At 39.8% G+C, this 19,267-nt stretch overlaps 2 protein-coding genes across 2 annotated transcripts in view; both read right to left on the reverse strand.

The window, feature by feature from the left end:
* RSU1 (Ras suppressor protein 1) overlaps positions 1-19,267 on the reverse strand; it is a 349,246-nt gene that overhangs the window by 286,363 nt on the left and 43,616 nt on the right. The gene's annotated exons all lie outside the window — the stretch shown is intronic.
* The window catches only part of CUBN (cubilin), a 315,954-nt gene that overhangs the window by 48,502 nt on the left and 248,185 nt on the right, over positions 1-19,267 (reverse strand). The window contains exons 57-58 of the mRNA XM_050805391.1: positions 3,057-3,257; positions 515-644 (exon numbers count right to left, since the gene is read on the reverse strand). Of these exons, the coding sequence (XP_050661348.1) occupies positions 515-644; positions 3,057-3,257 (331 nt within the window). The remainder of the gene's footprint in view (positions 1-514; positions 645-3,056; positions 3,258-19,267) is intronic.

Below are 19,267 nucleotides of genomic sequence, written 5' to 3' on the forward strand. Positions count from 1 at the left end.
CCTGCACGTTATGCACATGTACCCTAGAACTTAAAGTATAATTTAAAAAAAAAATCTATACAATTCCCAATCTAGAATCTATATATACCTCATATGACTGTTTTAAGAATACAATGAGACAATTATGGCAAGTGCAAATCAAAGTTCCTTGTGTATAATAAATACCCAGCAATGGCAACAGCTTTCTCTTGCCCTTCCTCTCTCCTTTGATTTCAAGATGGGCATATTATACCTTGACAATCCATTTTATGATGCTCCTTCACAAGTGTTGGGAAACTACCACAGCTGTTTTAACTGGCAAGTGCTTGTTTTTTGCCCTTAGTTACTACTGGCTTGTGTGGAGAAGGGGATTGTCATTTGCCAGGTTGAACTATCATCTAGGAACCTCACTCCTCTGTGTAGATTTCCCTTCAGACTGCCGATGAGAATCAGTGCTCTCCATCAATAAAGGAATGGCTCTTCTACAAATAATGCTGAAAGGATTTTCTTAAGAAACTCAATTTGTCTTACGTACTTGAGCTCGATCACTTTGTCGTCACTAACGGTGATGGTATACAGACAGTGCATATCGTTTAGGTAGTCTGTGTACGAATAGGAAGGACTCGTGATGATTCCAGAAGAGAAATTGAACACACCACCACAGGCTGCAACAGAAGACAAGGGAATATAAAGAGAACAATGATTAGTCCCAGCATGGAAAAATGATTTTAAGAGATTCTATACTATTGTACATTTTTCTGTAAGAGAGGTAATAATTATTTTTCTTAAAGTGACTTATATCTCCCTTCATTGTGTTTACACATATTTCTGATTTTTCCACTAGGAAGGAAAATGAAAGACAGCAAGAGGGTGGAAACAGGGAAGAATATTTAAAGGCACTTCTTGGAAAGGAATCAGTCTGAGTCACATTAATGGCCAGAGTGAAAATGATGAGAAGGAACATTTTACCTGTTGGAGTGTCACCATCCCTTCCCTGTATTTCAATGACAGGTTGAGAGAGGGATGACAGCAGTAACAAAGTATGGAAAAGGCAACCAGAATGATGTTCTAGGCATATAGATCTAGGAAAGATTGTGATCTGGAAATCTGAAATTGTAGAGATCCATGTCTCTTCTGTCAGGGATAGAATATTATAAGGTAAAGTACTGGAAATCTTTTTGGAACTTTCCAGTTTAGTTCCTTCTGTGGGCTCAAGTGCATAGCTCTCCAGTCTGGTGTATTTGCAGTCAGTTCTGAGACTGGTAAGGACTAAACTTGCCCCAGTTTGTATTAATATCACTGATCCTCAATCCTCAACAAGCAGGAGGAGGCCAGGCCCATTCCTCTCCAGGATTCCAGCAATTAACAGCTCAGAGCCTTCAGCTAGACACATTAGTCAATAAAACAACAGACATAAAAATGTAATAAAGCCCTCTTATCTACAATATAAAATGATTATTTTTGCTTGGGTTTACATATGAGGATCAGATTGTACCTCCTGATGATCAATCTCACTGCAGTGGAAAGACCTATCTATATATATCTTGTTTTATGATTTTAAAATTATAATGGGGTTAACACATTGTGAAGTATTTCCATGGTTTCTACACTATCAATGGACACGTTCCACTTTACATCCTCAGAAATAAGGAACAAAGTGTGGCTGCCATGTCAGGCTCTTTATTTCTTTACTGCTTTTGCCTCAGCTGAGCCCACCTTGCAGGGAGCAGTCTTCTCTATGTGCCTGTAAGTACTTGCGTGTTTCAACCCCCAGGTCCATCTGTAAGTGAATTACATGTCAGATACGGGTAGCAATCACTCCTTTTCACTTTATACACAATTATGTGGTCTCTGGAAGTTTATCAAGGCCTAAATAACTCCCATCTTTGCACAATATCAGCATTTGAAGTCTTAACATGAACGACACTCTTTAAGTGGGACTCTTATACTAGAATATGTTGAATCTTGAATACTTCCTCGTAGGAAAATGAGGGATTAAAGAGAAGAAGAAAATAAAGCAGGAGTTTACCTCTCCAAAGCAGCACTTGTGCCAAAAGAATAAAACAAATCAATCCTTCTCTTTATTCAACAAGACGACGGGAGAGGAAATGTTAATTGCGCGGTTCTATTCTGCTTGAGCCAACAGAGCTACACGGCCATATGTAATCATACTTTACAGACTGTGGGAGTCAGGATGCAGATAGCAGCTAATGTGAGCAAATTATGGAGGCCCTTTTCAGAAGTAAATACATGTTTTTAGTCTTCTCTGTGGATGGGAACGGTAATTTATTCCAAGGGAAACTATTTAGCTTTCTACCTTTAGCAGTGGGTTTGGTGGAGCAAAGATGAAACAGACCCAAGAAAGATGTTACAAGATTTATGTGCCAGTTTGACTGCAGCTGAGATGTCCATTAGATAGTATAAAAATATTGTCAGCAAACTAACCAGGCAGGAGGGGAAAAGACTATTTAAGATCGGGAAATGCAACCTTAGAATGTTCTGGGTAGCAACAAATGCCTCTGTCCAGTCCGTTGCTCCTCTTTTCTCTTTGCCTTTGATACAGAGAAGTTGTAAATTATAGCATAGTTTAATATGTCAATCTTTTCCTTTAGGGCTTGTGCTTTTTGCATAGTGTTTTAAAATATTCTTTCCTATCAGATTGTAAAGACATTCTCTTATATTTCTTCTAAATATATAAAATATTAATTATTGTATTAGCAAAATGACTTGGGGAAATAAAACAGGCATCTGGATAATTTGGACTAACAGGCAATTTTGTATAAGGGATGAAAAACAAAAAAATAGCAGTAGTATTTATTTAACTTAAATTACAAAACAAACGTCAATTCTTCATTTGATTTTCAGAGTAGTTCTAGCCAAAGTTCATAAAAAAGGTCCTCTTCTTTTTAAGAAAAAATGTGTATTTTTTTTTTTTTACCATGAACCTCATTGACAATTTTTTTCTCTTAAATTCTCTGAATCTTCAAGTTGGTGCTGTATGAATCATTGTGAAAACTCGTTGTATAAATTACTCAGAAAAGAAGAAAATTCCAAACTCTGTCATTATGGCTACTCACAGATTATCCTATAGGAAAACTTGAATCCAAAGTCTGTGATTTGCTTGTTGGAGTAGAAGTTAAGCAGAACCGGCCCGGCGATGGTGAGGGGAGCTGGCATCTCATTCCCACACACAGTAGCAAATGGGGTGGATGTGAGGCTGTAACCTCTGATAATGTGCACGCCATCATTGATGCAGCTTCCTGTCACAGCAGAACGAGCTGGACAAGGCATGAAACAACCACATTATGATCAGAACCAACACAAACAATTAATGCCGTAAACGTAAAAACAAAAATGTGATGATGATTCATGCAATTGCTATAAAAATTAAAATGAGAAACAAGAGATATTTAACTTAGTTTCCTGTTGAAACGATGTTTACTCTAACTACGAAACAAGCACAGGTATGAGAAAACAGGTAGAACTTCACAATAGACACATTCCACTTTGAAACAATTCAGAATTTCCTGTCTTTAGATACGGTTCCTTTAATTCAGTGACTGTAAACTGGGGACCGTGTTGCCTCCCCAAGAACACTTGACACTATCTGAAGGCATTTTTGCTGTCACACTGTAGATTGGAGGAGAGACCAGGGATGCTCCTGAAGATGCTGCTATACACGGGGCAGCCCCTACACCCGGGACCCTCTGGGACCTACAAAAAACTACCTAGCCCAACATGTCAACAGCGCTGCTACTGAGGAAACTTGCTCCAAGCTTATGTCCAGATAAGGGACTCCTACCATGGAGTTATCATTAGAAACTCCTTACTGTTTATTGAACAACCGTTTTAGATGTTCACACCAACACTATTAGCAAAAGAGTTTAAGGACTATAAAATACATATTATTGTTTTGTTTGCTAATTATAATGCGAATATATGCTCCAGCCTACCATCCACCAAAGAAAAATATAAAAGAAAATAAACAAGAAATTAAAGAGACATTTGTCCACTACAACATATCCAGTGATTTTTGTAGGTGAACACATACTGTTAAAATATTAACTGGATCATACCTAATTTGTATTAATATGAAATGACACCCATATTGTAGCCTAATTTGTATCAATATGAAATTACATCCATCATGCATTTGTTTGTGATTAAATATTCTTCTAAAACATTCTATTAGGGCCAGGCATGGTGGCTCACACCTGTAATCCCAGCACTTTGGGAGGCCGAGGCAGGCGGATCACCTGAGGTCAGGAATTCGAGGCCAGCCTGGGCAACATGGCAAAACCCTGTCTCTACTAAAAATACAAAAGTTAGTCAGCTGTGGTGGTGCACGCCTGTAGTCCCAGCTACTCAGGAGGCTGAGGGCAGGAGAAACACTTGAACTTGGGAGGCAGAGGTTACAGTGAGCTGAGATCGCGTCACTTAACTCCAGCCTGGGTGACAGAGCAAGACTCCATCTCAAATAAAATAAAATAAAACATTATATTATTATGAAAAGAATGGAAAAAAACTGCAATAACTTTTGTGCCAACATATTAATGCCTATATCAAATTCCAACATATAGATGTGCCATCCCATGTTCCATCAATCCCCTATTGCTTGAAATTCTATATTCTCCACATTTCTGTAAATAAAGATATAGTTGAAAAAAACATTCCTGTACATAAATATTTGAGGAAGTCTCTCATTATTTCATCAGAATAAGTTTTTAGAAGTTAGATAGTGGCACTAAGGTAAGATTCTTTTTCAGGTTATCGAATGATCCCTACATTAGTGTTGCCGGCTTACTCTCCCACAGCATTTTTGGCATCTGACATTCTTCCCAATTCTACATTTTCATTGCCCATAGGAAAATGTTATGCCCATTATCAATCACTCCAGTATCATCCTTCCTGTATATGGTCTCCCACCCTAGGCAATTACTAAACTACTTTCTGCCTCTATGGATTTGTCTATTCTGGACATTTCACATGAATAAAATCATGCAATATGTGACCTGTTGCGGCTGGCTTCTTTTACTCAATGTAATGTTTTTGAGGTCCATCCATGTTGTAGCATGTGTCAGTACGTCATTCCTCTTTATGGCTGAATATATTCCTTTTTATAGCGATACCACATTTTGTTTATCTATTCATCAGTTGACAGACATTTGGTTTGTTTCCACCTTTTGGCTATGATGGATAATGCTGCTATGAACATTCATGTGTGAGATTTTGTGTGGGCACGTGGTGTTTTCAGTTCTTTTGGGTATATAACTGGGAGTGAAATTATTAGCCCCCAAATTAGGTATGTATTTAATTTTATAAGAAACTGCCAAACTATATCTCATAGTAGTTACATCAGTATACATTCTCGCCAGGGATGTGTAGGACTTCCAGTGCTCTGCAGGGATGCCAACATTTGACATTGTCAGTCTTTTTAATTTTAGCCATTCTGGTGCATGTGAAACGAAACTTCACTGTGATATTTAATTTTAATTGCTCTGATGATTAACGATGTGAAATATTTTCCCATTTTCATTTACAAACCACAAGAACAAAATAATTTTATTTCACGGAGATGCTAACTTGAACATATGTCTAATGATCCACATCACCCCAACACAGAAAATTTACCTACTTACAAATTCCCCATTGGGAATGACCAAAACTACATTATTTTATGTAAACACATACTATGGCACAGTGGACTCTGAAATCAGACATCCTGTTTGCTGTTTGCTATTAGAATACTCTTCCTATAAGAGCATGCTGACAAAATCATTACGAACACTTACTTTATAATTTCAAGTCCCCTGGCCATAGACCTTGGTTCAAAGGTGGACGTGTGGCCTAATCCAATTCAACAAAGGTGAATTTCGACAGCCTTGTTTGACATTTGGAATTTGGAATACAGGCAGTAGTATGCTGGTAAATATAACAACCAACTCTCCAAGAGATTTGTGGCATTTGCCAATTTCCATCATATAAACACTCCCATGATAGCCAATTTCAAGATATTAACAACAAGTCATTAAACGCAGAATAGGAATAGATGAGCAAAATTGACTCTTGCAAGGTGGTGCACGCCAACTCTAGCATACCACGGGATAGAAGCCATCTCTCTTTCTGATGTGGGTGAGGAGTACCCACTGTGAGAGCAGCAACTCTACAGCAACGAGAGGAGCCAGCCTCAGGGTGAGGCTCACACTGAAGCAGCACAAAGTAAAAACAGAAGCAGTCAAATATTTGATGACATAATTAAAATGCTGAATTAAGAGATTTGCAGCACACCCAACTTTGAAACCTTCCAGAATTAAAAACCAATGAATTGCTCCTTTGTGTTTAAACCAGGTTGAATCAAGTTTCCTGTTAATTGTGACATAAAACCTCCTAATGGATATGGTAGGTATTTTTGTGATTAGAGTCACTGTTGCTATTGTTTACACAACCCCACCATCCTGACCATGGTTGACTGATTGATTGATAATTCCAGTCAATCAATGGCAAGGCATGGCATGAGACCCAATACAGGCCAATCAGATGTGTTCAAACTGCAACAGAATAAGAGTCTATGGTAGGAGCCAAAGATACTAAACTTAAAAAATGTCTGCAGCCATGTTTCCTGACACATTAAGGAAGCCAGGCTGCCATAAGGGAAAAAGAAGTTATTGTGCAGAAAGCAGCAAAAAGAGTGGGGAAGAGAGAGCATGCTGACAGATTCTTGTCCCTGGTTTCCTTTGTTCTAATGAAATGAAAACACCCAGTATCTTTCTTATAAACCCTACTTTGTATCTAAGCTAACTTGAAGATAATTTGCCACTCAAAGAATCTTGATAAATACTTTTTAAAAGTATATCTGTGCATTAAAGAGTTACCACACATTCTTAAATGATTTTAAGAATACATTCAGCTCCTTAGCTAAGTTTCTATTCAGTCTGCAGAAATCTTGAGGTATCAATTCAAGATATACATTTTTAAATTAACCTCAAAGAATTCCCTTATTTTGAAAATGTTGGAATAGAAATATTTCTAATTGGGTATAAACCTACAAGTTGAAAGCATGAAAGACTGAATTTCAATGGCCTTTTCATGTAATTAGAAGCAATATGATGTTGGAAAAAGAGGACAATAAAGAAATAAATTAAACTCAGATTCATGGCTTGAATATTGCCAAATTATGTACCTTAGTTATAACCTCAGTATTTGTCTTTAAGACATCAAAAGCTCCACTGGAACTAAAAAAAATTTAAAGTAGATGAGTTTGAGAATAAAACAATTGTGCATTAGTTATAGAAATATCTTTAGCAACAATATATCAAGTTATAAAACCAAAATCACAGAATGTAGGTAAAAACTGCTGATGCTGGATTGAAATCTTGGTCCCACATTTGATCAAATAGGCTGCTATGCATGTGTTCTTTAAGTATTAAAGAGTTAGTTGTTCAGTTGTTGGGCTAATGATATAGTTGATCACAGTGGCAGTTGTCTTAGAAAACAGTGAAAAGGCTGTGAAACATAAAGTAAAGTGTCACTTATACTTGATTATGTTGACAAATAGTTGATTAAAGGAACTAGTTGAAATACAGAAAGTTCATTCATGAAATGGCAGTTACATAATCAAACTCGAGATTATGTCAACGAGTTTATCAACAAGATATAATTAAAACTCATTAACATTTGGAATTTGGAATACAGGCAGTAGTATGCTGGTAAATATAACAACCAACTCTCCAAGAGATTTGTGGCATTTGCCAATTTCCATCATATAAACACTCCCATGATAGTTGAGTTTATGACCAAAGTTGAGTTTATGACCAAGAGGCGGCATTCGATCAGACATATGCGAACTTGTGAGGAAGAGAAGCACCCTGAAATTGAACAATACTTTCTCCGTGGACTAGAGTCCACGTCATGGGACCAGGAGCTCCAGTAATTCTTAACTCTATCTTCAACAAGTGACTTGATAGACATTTACTACTGAAATCTCTAAGCTGTAAAACGATTCCCTATAATTTGTTTTATGACTATTTTCCATCCTTCCTAAAAACTTTAAAATATATTCATTGTTTGAAATGGGCAAGGCTCTATGCCATGTAGTAAAATTTAATTTTTTGTTCTATTTTGCTGGGATTTATTACTGAGCAACGTCTAATTCCAAACTTCATCATAGTTCTAAGAACTATGAGAGAATTGAAGGAAAACTAAGGATGAGTAATTCCACAAATAGAATAAATTTGCTGGATTTAGAGTCGGACCACAATTTTTCTCCAAAGTCGGGGAAGGGGGTGGGCAGAGATACCAAAGAAGACTAGAGATGAGGGAAAGCCCTTTGTTTGGAATATTTTCATGTTGTAGATAACATCAAGTATTTTCAGAAAATAGAAATGGGTTCTAGGGGCCAGGTACAGTGGCTCACGCCTGTAATCCCAACACTTTGGGAGGCTGAGGCAGGCAGATTACTTGAGGTCAGGAGTTTGAGACCAGCCTCAATTAGCCTAAAATACAACAATTAGCCGGGCATAGTGGCTGGTGCCTATAATCTCAGCTACTCAGGAGGCTGAGCCATGAGACTTGCTTGAACCCAGGAAGTGGAGGTTGCAGTGAGCCAAGATTGTATCACTGTAGTCCAGCCTGGGCAATAGAGCAAGCCTCTGGGAAGGAAGGAAGGAAGGAAGGAAGGAAGGAAGGAAGGAAGGAAGGAAGGAAGGAAGGAAGGAAGGAAGGAAGGAGGGAGGGAGGGAGGGAGGGAGGGAGGGAGGGAGGGAGGGAGGGAGGGAGGGAGGGAGGGAGGGAGGGAGGGAGGGAGGGAGGGAGGAAGGGAGGGAAGGAGGGAAAGAAACGGGTTCTAGGCAGAGGCACATGAATTCCCGGGCAGCAGTGACTGAGATCTGTCATCTGTCTTGTTAACTTTACCCTGAGTAGCTGGCAGACTGGTCTCCTCTACAGAGGCATGATTCAGAGGAGGGGGAAGCAGGTACTAGCATACAGCTAAGTTCCATTGTGCACAAAGGTCAAACAAATTAAAGCAAATTCGAGCGTAACACAGGCAAACAAGGGATTTCACAGAAACGACACCATCCGCTCTAGTGCTCTGCCAATTGAATAAAATATCAATAGGAAACATTTCAAAAGGACCATCGCCCAATTTTTTCTAAAATAATGTGAAATGCGACCACATTCTGAATTCTTTAGAAACAACTGAGAAAGCAAAGAGAAGAAACAGTAGTTGAGCAATACTAGTTTTCAAAACATTTTAAAGAAAACTGGCAAAACTCATTTATTGTGCTTCTTGATGGGGAAAAAAGTCAAAAAGAAAAATCTAAAACTATTTTTTTTAACTTTTTTTCTTTAAGCTTTCCATTAGGTATAACCCATAAATTGGGACTTAAGTTAACCAAAGAGAATTTAGGCAAATATTAGGTGTGAATCTGGGCACACTCATCTTGGGGCTTTGAAGCCATCTCTAGAGGACAATGAGCAAAGGCATTTGTCCCTTTGGTGCTTCCATCTCACGTGCTAAGTTCTGCTGCACCCTCCAATACTTGTCAAGAATTACTTGATCTGAGAAAAACTGAGTTTACAGTTTACTGCATGTAGAATTTTTAAATTGAGAATTTCTAAATTCCTCATTATCACCAAGGTGAATTAATGTTACTATCTATTTTTTTTTTTTTTTTTTTTGACACGGAGTCTCGCTCTGTCCCCCAGGCTGGAGTGCAGTGGTGCAATCTTGGCTCACCGCAAGCTCCACCTCCTGGGTTCACACCATTCTCCTGCCTCAGCCTTCCGAGTAGCTGGGACTACAGGCGCCCACCACCACGCCCGGCAAATTTTTTGTAATTTGTTTAGTAGAGACAGGGTTTCACCGTGCTAGCCAAGATGGTCTCCATCTCCTGACCTCATGAGCCACCCACCTTGGCCTCCCAAAGTGCTGGGATTACAGGCGTGAGCCACTGTGCCTGGCCTACTATCTAATTTTAATGAAAGAATGATCAGGTTTAGAAGGCACTGGCTTGCTTCAGTTTGCCTCATGAAGTGCTTTATCTGTGAAGAAAACTGGATCTATAATTTTTTTTTTTTTTTTTTTTTTTTTTTTTAGCAGATTGAGGGCATCTAGTTGGCTAAATGAATAACGAGAACATAAAAGTTTATTTTTGGACTGTTTAATATTTGGGAAAATAAAATAAGCATTTATTTAATAATACCAGACTCCAAAATAAGGACAAACATCAATACTCTGTAGTTCATGGAATGTCTAGTATTGGAAATGTAATGAGAAAGTTAGAGAAATTTAGACCAACACTAAACTTGGAGCAACTTACTTTGTGGTAAGCGGAAAGTAGGTCACTGAGCCTTTGTAACCTAAGAGTAGCGTGTGGTTCAACAATCTGTATTTTTCCCTTCATAATAAAACCTTCCCTAAGCAGTTGTCAATGTTTAGTAGATGCCGTACAGGGACAAGTGTGTTTCCTCACAGTATTTTGTAGCCTGGGATATCACATCTTTTCCTTGCCAATTCCACCTTTTGTGCTAATGGTCCACCAAGATAACAGATCTAGAACCTTCATCACCACCTAAGTCAACACTGGCTCTGCTGGGATCCTGGGCTCGGAAATGCTTAGCCATTTGAACAGAGTCTCTCAGAAACAGTTCCAAGCGCCTATAGCAGCTAGAAAGGCCAAGGCTCCTTCGATAAAGCTATGACCTTCCCTGAGAGCAATTCTCAGTTTCATCACAATATATTGCACATGAATCCCTCAGGCTCACTTTAGAAGGGCTGGGGAAAGGTTACTTTTACTGTAGCTAGCGAATCTCTAGCTTGGTGATGGTATTCATTAAATGTCAGCATTGGTATGGTTAAGGATAAGAACCTAATTATAAAATAAATTTGATTAATGCCACCCTTTTGGGGAATCATCGTAATTCGATGAATCTATAGCCAGAAATTACTCAGGCAGCAGTATGAAAATGCTGAACACTTAAACACTGGAAATGTCACAAGGCATTGTCGTAAGGATATCATCTTAGAAAAGAATCAGTCTTCAACTGGGTGAGGATTGGCAAATCCACTAGTGGAAGCAGAAATCAATCTAACATTATCTGATTTTCAGAACTACTATTATACATATATACATATATACATATACATATATATATTAGACACACACACATATATATAGCAAAGTGTTCTATATATATAAGTAAGTATCAGAAATGAAGCTGAAGTAATTTGCACAAAGCCACTTGAATAGCAGTAAGTGGCTGACTTGTCATTAAGATCCATCCTAAATGCTGTGCTCACTTTCCCTGTACTACAGTGAAATATTCCAGGGTTGCTCCCCTTTATCTCACCTGATCAACTGAGCTCAGGGAGCTGCCTCAGGTCACTATAGAGTCTCTTATAATAATACATATATCACTGGTATCAGCAGTGCTTTCTGTGGTTTTATAGTATAATTACTAGAGTCTCCTTTCTTAGTCTGAATGATATGGTCTTGTGAGATGCACTGTTTATTTAACTTAACGAGCACAAACACAAAATCCAAGCCACATGTTGTTCCCCTGCTATTAAAATAATTGTCCTCAATTATAAAAATAACATAAAAGCTATAAAGAATAAGCATCTCTAATTCCAATTGGGGGGCGGAGCAAGATGGCCGAATAGGAACAGCTCCAGTCTCCAACTCCCAGCGCGAGCGACACAGAAGACCGGTGATTTCTGCATTTTCAACTGAGGTACTGGGTTCATCTCACTGGGGAGTGCCGGACGATCGGTGCTGGTCAGCTGCTGCAGCCCGACCAGCGAGAGCTGAAGCAGGGTGAGGCATTGCCTCACCTGGGAAGCGCAAGGGGGAAGGGAATCCCTTTTCCTAGCCAGGGGAACTGAGACACACAACACCTGGAAAATCAGGTAACTCCCACCCCAATACTGCACTTTAAGCAAACAGGCACACCAGGAGATCATATCCCACACCTGGCCGGGAGGGTCCCACACCCACGGAGCCTCCCTCATTGCTAGCACAGCAGTCTGTGATCTACCGGCAAGGCAGCAGCCAGGCTAGGGGAGGGGCACCTGCCATTGCTGAGGCTTAAGTAGGTAAACAAAGCCGCTGGGAAGCTCGAACTGGGTGGAGCTCACAGCAGCTCAAGGAAACCTGCCTGTCTCTGTAGACTCCACCTCTGGGGACAGGGCATAGTAAACAATAACAAACTCAGCCGAAACCTCTGCAGACGCAAACGACTCTGTCTGACAGCTTTAAAGAGAGCAGTGGATCTCCCAACACGGAGGTTGAGATCTGAGAAGGGACAGACTCCCTGCTCAAGTGGGTCCCTGACCCCTGAGTAGCCTAACTGGGAGACATACCCCACCAGGGGCAGTCTGACACCCTACACCTCACAGGGTGGAGTACACCCCTGAGAGGAAGCTTCCAAAGCAAGAATCAGACAGGGACACTTGCTGTTCAGAAATATTCTATCTTCTGCAGCCTCTGCTACTGATACCCAGGCAAACAGGGTCTGGAGTGGACCTCAAGCAATCTCCAACAGACCTACAGCTGAGGGTCCTGACTGTTAGAAGGAAAACTATCAAACAGGAAGGACACCTACACCAAAACCCCATCAGTACATCACCATCATCAAAGACCAGAGGCAGATAAAACCACAAAGATGGGGAAAAAGCAGGGCAGAAAAGCTGGAAATTCAAAAAATAAGAGCGCATCTCCCCCGGCAAAGGAGCGCAGCTCATCACCAGCAACGGATCAAAGCTGGACAGAGAATGACTTTGACGAGATGAGAGAAGAAGGCTTCAGTCCATCAAATTTCTCAGAGCTAAAGGAGGAATTACGTACCCAGCGCAAAGAAACTAAAAATCTTGAAAAAAAAGTGGAAGAATTGATGGCTAGAGTAATTAATGCAGAGAAGGTCATAAACGAAATTAAAGAGATGAAAACCATGACACGAGAAATACGTGACAAATGCACAAGCTTCAGTAACCGACTCGATCAACTGGAAGAAAGAGTATCAGCGATTGAGGATCAAATGAATGAAATGAAGCGAGAAGAGAAACCAAAAGAAAAAAGAAGAAAAAGAAATGAACAAAGCCTGCAAGAAGTATGGGATTATGTAAAAAGACCAAATCTACGTCTGATTGGGGTGCCTGAAAGTGAGGGGGAAAATGGAACCAAGTTGGAAAACACTCTTCAGGATATCATCCAGGAGAACTTCCCCAACCTAGTAGGGCAGGCCAACATTCAAATCCAGGAAATACAGAGAACACCACAAAGATACTCCTCAAGAAGAGCAACTCCAAGACACATAATTGCCAGATTCACCAAAGTTGAAATGAAGGAAAAAATCTTAAGGGCAGCCAGAGAGAAAGGTCGAGTTACCCACAAAGGGAAGCCCATCAGACTAACAGCAGATCTCTCGGCAGAAACTCACCAAGCCAGAAGAGAGTGGGGGCCAATATTCAGCATTCTTAAAGAAAATAATTTTAAACCCAGAATTTCATATCCAGCCAAACTAAGTTTCATAAGTGAAGGAGAAATAAAATCCTTTACAGATAAGCAAATGCTTAGAGATTTTGTCACCACTAGGCCTGCCTTACAAGAGACCCTGAAGGAAGCACTAAACATGGAAAGGAACAACCGGTACCAGCCATTGCAAAAACATGCCAACATGTAAAGACCATCGAGGCTAGGAAGAAACTGCATCAACTAACGAGCAAAATAACCAGTTAATATCATAATGGCAGGATCAAGTTCACACATAACAATCTTAACCTTAAATGTAAATGGACTAAATGCTCCAATTAAAAGACACAGACTGGCAAACTGGATAAAGAGTCAAGACCCATCAGTCTGCTGTATTCAGGAGACCCATCTCACACGCAGAGACATACATAGGCTCAAAATGAAGGGATGGAGGAAGATTTACCAAGCAAATGGAGAACAAAAAAAAAGTGGGGGTTGCAATACTAGTCTCTGATAAAACAGACTTTAAACCATCAAAGATCAAAAGAGACAAAGAAGGCCATTACATAATGGTAAAGGGATCAATTCAACAGGAAGAGCTAACTATCCTAAATATATATGCACCCAATACAGGAGCACCCAGATTCATCAAGCAAGTCCTTAGAGACTTACAAAGAGACTTAGACTCCCATACAATAATAATGGGAGACTTCAACACTCCACTGTCAACATTAGACAGATCAACGAGACAGAAAGTTAACAAGGATATCCAGGAATTGAACTCATCTCTGCAGCAAGCAGACCTAATAGACATCTATAGAACTCTCCACCCCAAATCAACAGAATATACATTCTTCTCAGCACCACAGCGTACTTACTCCAAAACTGACCATGTAATTGGAAGTAAAGCACTCCTCAGCAAATGTACAAGAACAGAAATTATAACAAACTGTCAGACCACAGTGCAATCAAACTAGAACTCAGGACTACGAAACTCAATCAAAACCGCTCAACTACATGGAAACTGAACAACCTGCTCCTGAATGACTACTGGGTACATAACGAAATGAAGGCAGAAATAAAGATGTTCTTTGAAACCAATGAGAACATAGATACAACATACCAGAATCTCTGGGACACATTTAAAGCAGTGTGTAGAGGGAAATTTATAGCACTAAATGCCCACAAGAGAAAGCAGGAAAGATCTAAAATTGACACTCTAACATCGCAATTGAAAGAACTAGAGAAGCAAGAGCAAACACATTCGAAAGCTAGCAGAAGGCAAGAAATAACTAAGATCAGAGCAGAACTGAAGGAGATAGAGACACAAAAAACCCTCCAAAAAATCAGTGAATCCAGGAGTTGGTTTTTTGAAAAGATCAACAAAATTGACAGACCACTAGCAAGACTAATAAAGAAGAAAAGAGAGAAGAATCAAATTGACGCAATTAAAAATGATAAAGGGGATATCACCACCGACCCCACAGAAATACAAACTACCATCAGAGAATACTATAAATACCTCTATGCAAATAAACTGGAAAATCTAGAAGAAATGGATAATTTCCTGGACACTTACACTCTCCCAAGACTAAACGAGGAAGAAGTTGAATCCCTGAATAGACCAATAGCAGGCTCTGAAATTGAGGCAATAATTAATAGCCTACCAACCAAAAAAAGTCCAGGACCAGATGGATTCACAGCTGAATTCTACCAGAGGTACAAGGAGGAGTTGGTACCATTCCTTCTGAAACTATTCCAATCAACAGAAAAAGAGGGAATCCTCCCTAACTCATTTTATGAGGCCAACATCATCCTGATACCAAAGCCTGGCAGAGACACAACAAAAAAAGAGAATTTTAGACCAATATCCCTGATGAACATCGATGCAAAAATCCTCAATAAAATACTGGCAAACCGGATTCAGCAACACATCAAAAAGCTTATCCACCATGATCAAGTGGGCTTCATCCCTGGGATGCAAGGCTGGTTCAACATTCGCAAATCAATAAACATAATCCAGCATATAAACAGAACCAAAGACAAGAACCACATGATTATCTCAATAGATGCAGAAAAGGCTTTTGACAAAATTCAACAGCCCTTCATGCTAAAAATGCTCAATAAATTCGGTATTGATGGAACGTACCTCAAAATAATAAGAGCTATTTGTGACAAACCCACAGCCAATATCATACTGAATGGGCAAAAACTGGAAAAATTCCCTTTGAAAACTGGCACAAGACAGGGATGCCCTCTCTCACCACTCCTATTCAACATAGTGTTGGAAGTTCTGGCTAGGGCAATCAGGCAAGAGAAAGAAATCAAGGGTATTCAGTTAGGAAAAGAAGAAGTCAAATTGTCCCTGTTTGCAGATGACATGATTGTATATTTAGAAAACCCCATTGTCTCAGCCCAAAATCTCCTTAAGCTGATAAGCAACTTCAGCAAAGTCTCAGGATACAAAATTAATGTGCAAAAATCACAAGCATTCTTATACACCAGCAACAGACAAACAGAGAGCCAAATCATGAATGAACTCCCATTCACAATTGCTTCAAAGAGAATAAAATACCTAGGAATCCAACTTACAAGGGATGTAAAGGACCTCTTCAAGGAGAACTACAAACCACTGCTCAGTGAAATAAAAGAGGACACAAACAAATGAAAGAACATACCATGCTCATGGATAGGAAGAATCAATATCGTGAAAATGGCCATACTGCCCAAGGTAATTTATAGATTCAATGCCATCCCCATCAAGCTACCAATGTGTTTCTTCACAGAACTGGAAAAAACTGCTTTAAAGTTCATATGGAACCAAAAAAGAGCCCGCATCTCCAAGACAATCCTAAGTCAAAAGAACAAAGCTGGAGGCATCACGCTACCTGACTTCAAACTATACTACAAGGCTACAGTAACCAAAACAGCATGGTACTGGTACCAAAACAGAGATATAGACCAATGGAACAGAACAGAGTCCTCAGAAATAATACCACACATCTACAGCCATCTGATCTTTGACAAACCTGAGAGAAACAAGAAATGGGGAAAGGATTCCCTATTTAATAAATGGTGCTGGGAAAATTGGCTAGCCATAAGTAGAAAGCTGAAACTGGATCCTTTCCTTACTCCTTATACGAAAATTAATTCAAGATGGATTAGAGACTTAAATGTTAGACCTAATACCATAAAAATCCTAGAGGAAAACCTAGGTAGTACCATTCAGGACATAGGCATGGGCAAAGACTTCATGTCTAAAACACCAAAAGCAACAGCAGCAAAAGCCAAAATTGACAAATGGGATCTAATTAAACTAAAGAGCTTCTGCACAGCAAAAGAAACTACCATCAGAGTGAAGAGGCAACCTACAGAATGGGAGAAAATTTTTGCAATCTACTCATCTGACAAAGGGCTAATATCCAGAACCTACAAAGAACTCAAACAAATTTACAAGAAAAAAACAAACAACCCCATCAAAAAGTGGGCAAAGGATATGAACAGACATTTCTCAAAAGAAGACATTCATACAGCCAACAGACACATGAAAAAATGCTCATCATCACTGGCCATCAGAGAAATGCAAATCAAAACCACAATGAGATACCATCTCACACCAGTTAGAATGGCGATCATTAAAAAGTCAGGAAACAACAGGTGCTGGAGAGGATGTGGAGAAATAGGAACACTTTTACACTGTTGGTGGGATTGTAAACTAGTTCAACCATTATGGAAAACAGTATGGCGATTCCTCAAGGATCTAGAACTAGATGTACCATATGACCCAGCCATCCCATTACTGGGGATATACCCAAAGGATTATAAATTATGCTGCTATAAAGACACACGCACACGTATGTTTATTGCAGCACTATTCACAATAGCAAAGACTTGGAATCAACCCAAATGTCCATCAGCGACAGATTGGATTAAGAAAATGTGGCACATATACACCATGGAATACTATGCAGCCATAAAAAAGGATGAGTTTGCGTCCTTTGTAGGGACATGGATGCAGCTGGAAACCATCATTCTTAGCAAACTATCACAAGAACAGAAAACCAAACACCGCATGTTCTCACTCATAGGTGGGAACTGAACAATGAGATCACTTGGACTCAGGAAGGGGAACATCACACACCGGGGCCTATCATGGGGAGGGGGGAGGGGGGAGGGATTGCATTGGGAGTTATACCTGATGTAAATGACGAGTTGATGGGTGCAGCACAGCAACATGGCACAAGTATACATATGTAACAAACCTGCACGTTATGCACATGTACCCTACAACTTAAAGTATAATAATAATAAATAAATTTAAAAAAAAAAAAAAAAGAATAAGCATCTCGAATAAATCTGTCACACAGTGGTGACAACTCTCGATGTACTGGTTTAATAGCCTTATAGATTTTATTCACACACATGTTATTTTAAAAAGAAAAGTGGATCATCCTATACAAACTATTTTACCCTCCCTCAAGCCTTCATATATCATGGGCATCTTTTTATGGTACTGGGATTTTGTGCTAGCAAATGCTGAAAAGATGCCATTTTACTTTATATTCTGTTTTTACAGTGACGTACATTGATTTATGCTTGGCATTGTGTTAAGCAAACACATGTGCCAAAAATTACAGCTGCAGAGATATAGGAAAAGGCAGTGAGGTCGTAGGAAAAAGGATTAAGTGAGAAAGGTTTTGTTAAGTTTATCCATTTATGAGTTCTGACATGCCATTTTTATAAACCATAGATTTTCCAGATGTTGAATGCCATAGAACATTTTGCAAAGTGTAACTTTTCACTGCCATGAGAGACTGGCCCAAGAGTAAGAAATTTCGAATATACCGAGGTAGCTTGACAAATTGGCAGATAAATTGTGGTTTAGAAATAGAAAGTTAGGCCGGGCGTGGTGGCTCACGCCTGTAATCCCAGCACTTTGGGAGGCCGAGGCGGGTGGATCATCTGAAGTCAGAAGTTCGAGACCAGCCTGACCAACATGGTGAAACCCTGTCTCTACTAAAAATACACAAAATTAGCTGGGTGTGGTCGTAGGCACCTGTAATCCCAGCTACTTGGGAGGCTGAGGCAGGAGAATTGCTTGGACCTGGGAGGTGGAGGTTGCTGTGAGCCGAGATCATGCCACTGCACTCCAGCCTGGGTGACAGAGCGAGACTCCATCTCAAAAAAAAAAAAAAAAAAAGAAAGAAATAGAAAGTTGATATGTAAAAAAAAATTAATATGGTTATGAGTGGTTGAAATTACCCGTCTATTTGAAGGGATTTCCTTTCCACTGTGTCAAAGCCTCCATTAAACACCAAGTTGTGTCTATTGTCAGTCAAAGCCCAGCCCAAATCAGCATCTCCACTGTTCCCTCTGCCAACAGCCCATTCCCTAGAACGGGGGAATGAACACAGAGGGGCGCTAGTGGTCGGGAGCTCAGGCACTGAGGAGTGAGGACTGAGAAGATGAAGACGACCGAGATGAAGCAGAAGGAAGAACACCCCATGGTAATATTTAATAAAAGCAGGGTACATATATTAATTTTTTTTTTGAGACAGAGTTTTGCTCTTGTTGCCCAGGCTGGAGTGCAATGGCACGATCTTGGCTCACCGCAACCTCTGCCTCCTGGATTCAAGCAATTCTCCTGCCTCAGCCTCCTGAGTAGCTGGGATTACAGGCATGTGCCACCACGCCCGGCTAATTTTATATTTTTAATAGAGACAGGTTTTCTCCATATTGGTCAGGCTGGTCTTGAACTCCTGACCTCAGGTGATCCGTCCACCTCAGCCTCCCAAAGTGCTGGGATTACAGACGTGAGC

This window comes from Macaca thibetana, chromosome 9, assembly GCF_024542745.1.
Source record: "Macaca thibetana thibetana isolate TM-01 chromosome 9, ASM2454274v1, whole genome shotgun sequence".
Taxonomy (NCBI): Eukaryota; Metazoa; Chordata; class Mammalia; order Primates; family Cercopithecidae; genus Macaca; species Macaca thibetana.